The following is a 10550-nucleotide window of genomic DNA, read 5'->3' on the forward strand; positions in this document are numbered from 1 at the left end:
AAACAGTTGAATCATGTCAAGATCTACAGAAGACCCTGAATCAATGAATTGTCAAACGAATTCAATCAATGGCACCAGCGTGACCAAGAAGAACAACAACGTCGTCTATCATTTTATTTTTAGATCGTATGTTACTAATTTTATGCTTTATTGTAGTCCATGTATGTTGATATACTTATTCCATGATAATTCTATGTTTATCCTTTTGTGTGATGTAAATTAAATGTTGAATGACGGTTCATGCAGGGAAAGAACATATCAATATTCGCATATTCATTCAAAAACATGAAAATTCTTAATGGAGTACCCTCATTTCTTATTGAATTCCTAAAAAACAATATTTATAATGAATTTTAATAATTTTTTCGGATTTTTTTGAAGCTTTATTCTGACTGATTCACCCGATTTTCAATCCGAATCGCCGATTCGTCAATCCGGATCGGTTTTTAGAAAGCCTGATCCGATTCACCTATCCGTTTTTTAAACCATTGGTTTAGAAGTTAAGCTCTCTATAAACTGCACCCAATAAATAAACGTTTTGATTTTAAGCCAGAGAGGTGGAGGCGGTCACGAGGGTCAATGGAAGGGGACCTACAAAGCGTGCGAGGAGGAAAAGATTGAGGCCTCCGTTCTCTTCTGGAAACCTCAGGAAGGACCAGTTCGTCGATCTCCTTTTTCATCTGTGAGATCTACTCTCTCTCTGTATGGATTGTTGCTTGCCACGCCGTTCAAAATTCATGCTTCTAAAGCTTCCTGCTCTTTTATCTTCCTTTTGGGTTTTGTATTAGAGAGAGGGGGAGAGATGCAATGCATTTTGGTGGGGGTTTTTGTGCTTGGGGTGATCCTCTTTACATCAATCCCAATGGGTTTTGTTCGTTTTAGTAGCGATGGGTTTCCTTGGGGGCGAAGAATTTTTCTTAGTTTGATGATCTTGAGAGAGAGAGAGGATACATTCTGGTCATTTGCTGGTCTCTGCATTCTAGAGAGAGAGAGGTGGATGGAGAGATGCATTTAGTTGTGTTATGGATTCTTGGAGAGAGAAGTATGGGAATGTGGTGCTGCATTAGATAAAGAGAGAGAAACATGATAAACAAAAAAGAGGGAGGCGTATGCAACTGGTTTTGCTCTTTCCCTGTCTAACCCTCTAGTTCTAGCGAGAGAAACGGGATATGCGAGCCAGTAGTGGCTCTTTTTCTCTCTAACTTTATCACAACTCTCTCTAACTTTGTCCCAGACTCATTCAAATACCTGTCCGATATTTTAAACATCGGATAACAAATGTTAAAAAACACTAAAAAGATAAAAGTTGTGTCCGATATTTTAAACATCGGATAAGAAATATTAAAAAAAACTAAAAAGATAAAAGCTGTGTCCGATATTTTAAACATCGGATAACAAATGCTAAAAAAAACTAAAAAGATGAAAGCTGTCACCTGACAGCATTTTTTTACTCTAATTTTGAAAGATATAAGCCCTGTTTGGTGTTGTGTTATTGGATCGGGAGGTAATTTGGAAAAAAATTGCTGGGGAGTGCTGTTGGTAATTAGAGAACACAATGTTACCGATTTGTAATTGACCCCTTAATTATCTCAATTACATTTGTTACGATGAAAATGTGCTACGTTTTCGGCATTTATTGGAGAACTACTATATGAACTTCATAAAGCAAACCACATGTTTCAACATAAAACACAAAATAAAACCCAAAAAATAACATAAAACACAACATAAGCCAATAGAATGGGTCAAACTACATTGAAGGACCAAGTAAAGCTCGTCTTCCCATCATATTTGAGCAATCTGCAAATCAATTCTATGCAATTAAATCAAGTAAAACCAGAGAGTGAGAGTGAGAGAGCAACTAAATCAACCAAAACCGCAGAGAGAGAGAGGGAGGGTGAGGGAGGGAGAGCAATTAAATCAACCAAAACCTGAGAAAAAAGATATGGATTTCTACCAAAGTTGCAATCCAGGACACTGAAGAGTGACTTCTTGAAGATTTGGCTGAGTAGGCTGAAGGCGGAATCCGCGAAGAGGGGAGAGTTGAAGCATGTTTGCAGGTTGTTCCACTTGATAAAATCCTCCAAATTGATCCAACATCGTTTGGTCTGCCATCTTGTTCTCCATAGCTGCTTGATTCTCTTGTATCTATGAAATTAATTTATAATAATTATAATTAGAATAGCATAAAAACTCAGAAAAATGATGCAAAACCGAAGAAAACTGAGAATACAAGGTGGCGCAGATGGTTGTTTTGTTCTTCTAAAATGCGCTCCTGTTACAAAGAACAAATGTAAATTATACGCTGAGAAGGAAATTAATCTTCTAAGATTTAAGAGAACAGAAAGAAATGGATTTTCAAGGAAAAGAAAATATAGTTAGAAGGAAACTTTGATAGCAAACTCTTTATGTACAACGATTGAAACCTCTTGCTTACTTTCCTGCGAAGATTCTCCAATTGCTGTAGCAGCAGTTCCTCCTAAAGAACATTTGTCTTGAAAAAATTACATACTGATATGCAAATAGATACCAGCAAACTAAGAGAAAGAAATTAGAACATATGAGTGAGTGAGTGAGAGAGAGAGAGAGAGAGAGAGAGAGAGGGAGACCTTTCTGGTTCGAACTTTAGTAGCGGATGCTTCGAGCTGTTGTTCAAGCTCGTGTAAGTCGCTCATGGACAAAGAGGTGAGGTCCTCTCCAGTGTACTGTCTCATGCTTGCTTGGAGCTTATCGTAATCATTCTTCATCTTCGCAATCTCAGAATAAACTTGCTAGAGAGAGAGAGAAATCAATAAATCAAAAGGTAAAAAGTAGGGGGAAAAATAGATTCGTATAAGAGAGCAATGAAGAAAGAGTTTAATGTGAAGGAGTACGATCTCTGTTACTTGGTGATTGTATTCAGGAATGCGAGTTCCAGTGACCTGCAGGTATTTATCTATGATCTGTCGCATACTGCAATATCAACAAAAACAATTGGAATAATCAATGTCCTATATAGTGATATTTCTCTCTCTAAAAAAAATGAAATTCAGCCCGTTGGAATCTTTGGACTGAAGGGTAATTTTGAAAAAAAAAAGAAGAAATGATTGACCAACCTTCTTCATAATTTTCAAAGCATTTTGTATTTTAGAAAAAAATTATAGGGTTCATATATAAATCACTCAAAAGTTACTGTGAACAATAATAGTCTACATGACAAACAATTTCTCGATTAAGGTGACAAACAAGTAGCAATTTCTCGATTACGGTGACAAACAAGTAGAGATTGAAAATTGTGAAGTTTAGAACATCGCATTCTATAAGTAAGAATTCTTAACAATCATCCACAACACAACCAATCCTATATCAGTTCAAGTTACAATGCAACCAATCCTATATTAGATCTAGTTACAATTGTCCTAGCCATAGGCAAAGAAATTAAAGTATCACACCCATTGGCCCTAAAAGGGCTAGCAGAAAGCCAAAAGGGCAAAGATAAAAATAGAGAGAAAAGATGTAGTGACTTATGATTTTATTGAGGATATGGCCTTTGATAGAGCAGACTGGTAGATAATGATTCATGTAGCAGACCCCAAATAATTAGGATAAGACTTGGACGATGACGATAATAGACAAAATTTTTATTTTTCATTGATTTGAATGACAAAGAGGAAAATCACTACAATATGGATGCTCAATGTCGAAATATTAATTCAAAAATTATAAAGGTCTAGTTAGTGTTTTTCGTTTTCCAGTGTCTTTGGGGATTTTGTAGAGAATGGAAAGAATGTTCTCGAGCTGGAAATAAACAAAGAGACACATATAAAATATGAGGGTTGTTATCAATTAACATTTGAATGGCAATGAAGGGGAAATGTCTGTGATCGAGTTTGTGTATGAGGAAGAAGTGAGAGAAACTGTAGAGAGAGAAAAGAAAAGGTGCTGCCCAGAGCTCGGAGCCATGGATCTCCCTTCTTAATATTTGTCTAATGTGCCATAACTTATAAGTATATAGGAGATTTATTTAATGGTTTTTCTCTTCCCAAATGAAATACTCTCCAACGAGACCCTCTTGTTTATGTGGTGTTGTATAAAAATGCAAGACATGATTTAGTACAAAAACATTAGTTTTTAGTGGATAGGAATGTCCTAGAAAAATGTATCATTTCGAGTTTTGGGGGGTCATAATATAAGAGTGTATAATGAGGCTATTTAACTTTGGCACAAGGTGGTCACAACTAATTGACCATTAGATGTGAAATTGGGTTATTGTATTTATTTTAGGGATTGTATACAATGTGATCATTTACCTTTGATACAAGGTGGTCACAATTACTTACAACTATCCGATATGAAATTTGATAGTTTAGTATGTCACAATTACTTACAACTATCCGATATGAAATTTTGAAGTTTGAGTTTGGTCAATAAAATAAATGTTGCCACCCTATTTTACATCTAATGGTCAAGATTAATTATGACCACCTTGTATTAAAGGTAAATGTTCTTATTCTATACTTTTCCTTCATTTTATTGATTAGGCTCTAAATTCAAAGAAATTTTGCTCAAACTTTGTGACATACCCAAGCTACCAGATATCACATCATATGGTTATTAAGTAATTGTGACCTGGTCTCATTGCATACAAAATATTCGGCTCTTGAGAGATGAATGTGTCCTAGTAGACTGCTGATTAATCATTCAACAGCACAGGGGTTGTCGATTGAAGTCTACCATTCAAAACATAATAATAAGGGAATCCATTTGAAGAGATCATCACAAAAGAGTTCAATTTACAGATGAATTTTTCAAATCAAGGAAAAGCATATCATGATAGCGATTTAGTTTACAACCGTACGTGCTCGTCACCCCGATCATCTGATGCGGACAAGGGACGGCTAAGGAGACCACAATATAACGTGCTGTAGAAACCCCCTAAAACAAAGGGTAATATCTTATTAAAGGTTCTTAAATCTTAGGAGATAGTTCCCAGTGACCCAACCCCATGCATCTGTGTTAGCATCTTACTAAATGTTAATGTAGTAGTAAGGTTAATCATTTGAAATTGGAAGAATCTACACCATCCATAGGGGGTGATTCCTATTCTGGTAAACAGGGAATGCCCACTTACGAATCCCGATCCTGCTCGAGCACATTCGAGTATGATCAGCAATTTGTAGTTACTAGTGTGAACTTGTATGAACAAACAGTGACTTTAAGCGCCGCCATTCATGAACATCAAACCTTTTCGCAGAATTGATTACGAACTTGCATCATTTTAGCAGTTTACGGTTGGTTGGTCATCGGAGTACTTCACTCGATACTGCCTTCCTTTCCAATAATTGTCTCTATTGATCACCATCTTGCACTCTGAAACTGCTTTTTTAGAATCTTTTGGTTATGAGCAAAATTGTCATTCTAGATGCTAATCTATGTTTATTTTTTAATTAATCCTAGATTTAGATAAAATCTCCAATCAGACTTGATACTAGTTGACATTTCTTTTAGTCCTTCAAAATGATGGGTCAGCTTTTCTTCTTCTCTACTGCTAGTCAGTAATATAATCAAGTAACAATAAACTAAATCTCACGATAAGCATGCTTACGCGTCTTTAAATACACAATCATCCATCAAAAGGGAACAGATTTCATACACCAGCAAAACAAGAACATCTCTCACACCAAAGATTTCTCTAAAAAGATTTCTCTAAAGACTTTTGATAGTCTTCTTTGATAGTTGTCAAAATCCCAATGAGTGAAACTTTAACAAAGAGAAAAAAAACCTACCACGTAGAAAAAGATCAACTTTTCTCTGGTGAATGTGAATTTGCAGCTGAGGACTGCAAACATTTATGGTTCCACTCCAAAGTTACTGTTATGGGAAGACAGCCTATTTCATTAGGAAACAATTGATAGCTATTGTTTTGAATGTGAAACCATTTACAAAGGCAAAATACTCAAATCTCTAACTTGATTCTCTGGTTTGGTAGATAGCCATATGCAATTCGGAAAAGTCGGACATATTCTCAGGAACTAAAGTTTCCCCTTAACAGAAAATCAACAGATTTAGTTGAAGCTTAATAGGGTTAAAGTTTTGTCCTCATAGTGTGGCTCTGCTTACAGGGTGAGTAAGAATTAGGCAGATGGATAATTCTAGAAATCCAAGCTTAATATTTCTTGTACAAGAAATTTTATTTTCCTGGAAGTAATTTCTCAGTTATACACTGAAGTCTTTAATACTTGGGGCAGAATGCCATGCCTTATTATTCACTTTTGACCCGTAATATTTCATGTCAGTCTGCAATTGATGAACAAACAAGAATAAAAGTGAATGGAGCTTGGGTTTTGCTTTTGATTCTCTTTAAGGGGAAATTAGGTTTATCATATGTTTAGATTTGGGGGTTTCTTTGTCAATATTAGGAACTGCACCCAGTAGGATTTTCGTTTAAAAACACAAAAGGCATAGTTTTATCAAAAAGTGGTTCAAGAAATTCAAGCTACCTAATCTTGAGAGAGAAAACAAGAAACCAACATTCACAAAATTTTCAAGGAGAGCAATATAAGCCAAATGTAGAGAGATAATGAAGCACAAAACAGCAGGAACAACTGAATCATGAGAGAGAGCAAGAAACCAACTTTCAATGGTAGGAATCAAATCTAAAGAAATTAAGAAGCTCAAAAGAACAGTAACCTTGAAGTATGGGTGCAATACTCGAACAATTTTCCATTGCTTGAGAAGATGATGAGGCCGAGTTGTGCATCGCAGAGAATTCCAAGCTCGTGGGCTTTCTTCAGAAGACCAGCCCTGCGCTTGGAGAAGGTAACTTGCCTGTTGGTCGAATTTTCTATCCTCTTTATCTCAATTTTCCCACGCCCCATCTGTATTTATCTTCTCTTTGCTCAGTTTCCTCTTCTCTCTTTCTCTCTATCCCCTTGTTTGGATTGTTGCACCCTGAGAATGTTCTCTCTGGACGCAATTCCAAGAACGAAAAGGAAAATGGATCATAAGAGAGGAAACAACACACTTAAAGGAACCAGTAGAACAAATTTAAAGACCATAATAAGTTGAGAGAACTATTTATGATCTTGTTCTCTATCTCAAATACAGGTGGATTAAAACAAAAAGACCTGGTTACACAAGTGGAGGTTGCTTTAAACAGGTGATCCCAATTGAGATAAATGGGAAACAGGCAGAAACAGAGGAATAAGAAGGTGGAGAAGAAGAAGATGAGGCAGGTTTAGAGAGAGAAAGTAAGAGAGAGAAAGAGAGGGGTAAGAACCTGGTAGTGGAGTTTATGTGGCAGTTGCATGCATGTAGGGAGATGCATGGCACTGTTAAATAAAGAAAGGGGGAAAAAGGAATGTGGAAAGGGTAAATATAAAAGGGAAAAGGAGAAATGGAGAGTTTGACTGAGTGGAAATAAGAAATGGTATTAGGGTTTTCTTGGGTTTGGTGGTCCGTTTGCTTTTGAAAAAGCAAAGAGACATTCCGTCACCTTCACCCTTCATGAGAGTGGAGAAAGGGACTTTAGGGTTTCTTTCCTCCAAATGGGGGAGTGTGGGTCATCTCTCTACATTATGCCTCTATTTCTGGCACATACACGCACCATCTCACTCTCTCATCTGTTGCCCTTCTCTCTCTTCTGTTTCTCTCTCTTCTTTTGCACTCTATCTCTTCTCTCTCTCATCTGTTGCCCTCTCTCCCTCATCTGTTGCCCTCTCTCCCTCATCTGTTTCTCTCTCATCTGTTGCCCTCTCTCCCCCTCTCTCTCTTCTGTTGCTCTCTCTCTCTCATCTGTTGCACTAGTGCTAAGAGCATGAATACTGCACTGTAAATAATCCTCTTTGGATTGATGGCCATGCCCATGCAACATCACCTTGAAATTGGTTTTCTTCTCTCTCTCAACCCCTCTCTCTCTCTATATCAGGGTGGTGGGACATCACTTTATTCTCTGTCCCGTTTGTTTTAGGAAAGGATCCGAGCTCAGGCACTATCTGTAACGCTTGTCAAAAGAAGGAGACCCCATCCCATTCCCACTGAATATCGCAATAACTCTGCATTTCCCCCTCGTACCTAAACCCTTCTCAGAAACTCATAGGTTCCTTCTTTGTGAGCTCCATCACCACACACCCTCTCTCTCTCTCTCTCTAAATCTGAGGTCTCTTTCTCTCTCTCTCTCTCTAGACGCGAGGAGTCCACAGCACCTGTATACATCAAAATGGGAAGGGATCACCCATTTGCATGGACCCACTTTTTCATGGAATTGTGTCCCCAACACATAAGACCACAAGAAAGAGAGAGAGAGAGGAGAAACCAGAAGAGAGAGAAGCAAGGAGAGGAAGTGGTAGAGAGAGAGGAGAGAGAAACAAAGTGAGAGAGAGAGAGATGGTAGAGAGAGGAGAGAGAAACAAAGAAAGGAAGTGGTAGAGAGAGATGGTAGACAGAGGAGAGAGAAACAAAGAAAGGAAATGGTAGAGAGAGAGGAGAGAAACAAAGAGAGAGATGGTAGACAGAGGAGAGAAGCAAAAACAAAGAAGTGGGAGAGAGAGAGAGGAGAGATAAACAAAGAGAGGAGATGTTAGAGAGAGAGAGTGGACCATTAGTGAGCAAACAAGGAAACAATTTTTATATCATTGTCCGAACGCGTCCTGCAAGATTGCCAAAGAGGGAAAGGATACACATTATTCATTTCATGCTTCCATAAATAAACCAGGAAGACAGCGACTGGGAACGATATGCACAGTTGCCCTCTTTTCCCACTGTAATTTTGCTTGGCGCGGTAAGGATTCTTTCATTTTGGTTTCCATATTTGGTAAGTGTGTTTAGTTTTGAAGCACGATTTCCTGAGGCCATTAATGGATAGAACCAACCTTGGTAAGCGTGACTTTGGACTTTTGTTGGGCTTTTTCTACGCGTTCTGCTTCTTGTCTTCCTGCTTAATTAGTCAAGCAAACAATCTTTGGTATGAAGAAAACTGCAATAATTAAACTTTGGTTAGATTTAAGTGTAGTGAGAGAGTGTTGCACCAAAATAAAACTTTGGTTAGATTTAAATGTAGAGATAGATGGGAGGTGAGAGAGAGTTGCACGAAATAAAACTTTGGTCACATTTAAGTATAGAGAGAGATGGAGGAGAGAGAGAGATGCAAGAAAATAAAAGGGAAAATGAAAAAAGCTCCATTTTTTTCTGAATAAATTACTCGTGATGTTAGTTAACTCGCATACCTTTTTTTTTTTTTTTTACATTGCCTATCGATATGATATTTCTAACATCGAACCAGTTTTTTGTTTAATTTTACACTAGGTTGTACTGAGCCGATGTCTTAAACATCAGATCGACAAGATTTAAGCAGTCCGAGGTTTAGGACCTTGGGCCGATATTCTATTCATTATTGCCACAACTCACTTGACTAAGCAATTCAAGGTTCGAGACATTAGACCGAACCTAAAGTGAGAAAATTAAATAAAATGAATTTAAAACCAGTACGATATTGATAAAATCAGATAGACAGCAATCTGATGATGATAATGATAATAATAATAATAATAATAATAATAATAATAATAATAATAATAATAATAATAATAATAATAATAATAATAATAATAATAATAATAAAAATAATAATAATAAAGAATAAAGAATAAATTCGGATTTGAATGGTCGAACGGATGTAATTAATAAGAGTAAAAGTTTTATATAGAGCCAAGACTTTAAACAATCAATTAGAGCCCACATCAAAATTTTCATTAGAAGAAGTTGTTTTGATGCCCAATAAACCTCAAATTGATCATCTCGACATCAAGATGCCTGGACATGAGAAAAAAATGGATTTCAAGTTTTGAAAATAGTTCATACTGTAATGCATATTTGGATCGTCAATTTTCAAGATTTTCAAGTTTTCATAAATCTGCTTGATCTATACTATTTTTTAAGCTTTGAATTTTATAATTAGAAATGAAAATATATTTGAAGGCTATCACAAAGATTTCCAGTAGTGAAACCACATTTCTCGACACTACTTGAAGGTGCGCTCTACTTTGATTGTTGAGAGCCTTGGCTCTATACAAACCGCACCTTTAATAAAAAGGATTTTAAAATCTAAGAGAATCATTTTATTGATCCTAAGTTTCCAAGAGCCAAGTCCCTCCTATCAAGACCGCCCAGTTTTGAAACACTAGTTCGAACTGCACACCAGTAAAAATACTATGGTATCATTACAGTAGATCTTGGTTTGATTTTATAAAAAGGTGTGATGTGCATAAAATTCCAACCGTAACAATCAAAGTAAGGTACACCTCCAAACCTCGTCATGAAATGCAATTTTGTTGCATAAAATTCTTAGGATAGTGCAAAAATCTATTTTTTTATCTTTAATTATAGAACTTTAAACTCCAAAAATGGATCAAATCAAGCAGATTTATAAATGCATAAAAATCTTGAAAATGTACCGTCCAAAGAATGTGCTGTAAGGTGTATTTTTTTTAGGACTTGAAATCTCTCTTTTTTTCCATCTCTATATATTTCGATGTCAAGATGATCAATTAAATTTTTTTCAGCATCAAAACAAC

General features: G+C 36.4%; 1 protein-coding gene across 3 annotated transcripts; it reads right to left on the reverse strand.

Annotated features, from left to right (window-relative positions):
• Window positions 1-1632: 1632 nt before the first annotated feature.
• On the reverse strand, window positions 1633-7290 carry LOC18424519 (MADS-box protein GGM13). 3 transcript variants are annotated; one of them, XM_006829105.3, is made up of 7 exons: window positions 6670-7290; window positions 2886-2952; window positions 2610-2771; window positions 2438-2479; window positions 2234-2275; window positions 1958-2148; window positions 1633-1800 (listed from the first exon to the last, which is right to left on the reverse strand). In XM_006829105.3, coding segments are annotated over exons 1-7 (693 nt in total). In that variant the 5' UTR covers window positions 6858-7290; the 3' UTR covers window positions 1633-1799. The 3 variants fall into 3 exon arrangements, with proteins under 3 accessions (XP_006829168.2, XP_088704687.1, XP_088704688.1); XM_088848561.1 differs by having other exon boundaries at window positions 1932-2148; XM_088848562.1 differs by lacking the exons at window positions 2234-2275; window positions 2438-2479 and having other exon boundaries at window positions 1932-2148.
• Between the last annotated feature and the right edge of the window lie 3260 nt (window positions 7291-10550).

This window comes from Amborella trichopoda, chromosome 9 (assembly GCF_054954075.1).
Source record: "Amborella trichopoda isolate Santa Cruz 75 chromosome 9, AtrichopodaSantaCruz75HAP2 v2.0, whole genome shotgun sequence".
NCBI classification, from domain to species: Eukaryota; Viridiplantae; Streptophyta; class Magnoliopsida; order Amborellales; family Amborellaceae; genus Amborella; species Amborella trichopoda.

Excerpts from the sequence above, each read along its gene's own strand:
- LOC18424519 (XM_088848561.1), bottom strand. The coding sequence starts at position 6,857 with ATGGGGCGTGGGAAAATTGAGATAAAGAGGATAGAAAATTCGACCAAC. Across the intron at positions 2,953-6,669 it reads TATTGCACCCATACTTCAAG|TATGCGACAGATCATAGATA; the intron begins GTTACTGTTCTT and ends TTGATATTGCAG. Across the intron at positions 2,276-2,437 it reads TGGAGAATCTTCGCAGGAAA|GAGCGCATTTTAGAAGAACA; the intron begins GTAAGCAAGAGG and ends TCTTTGTAACAG.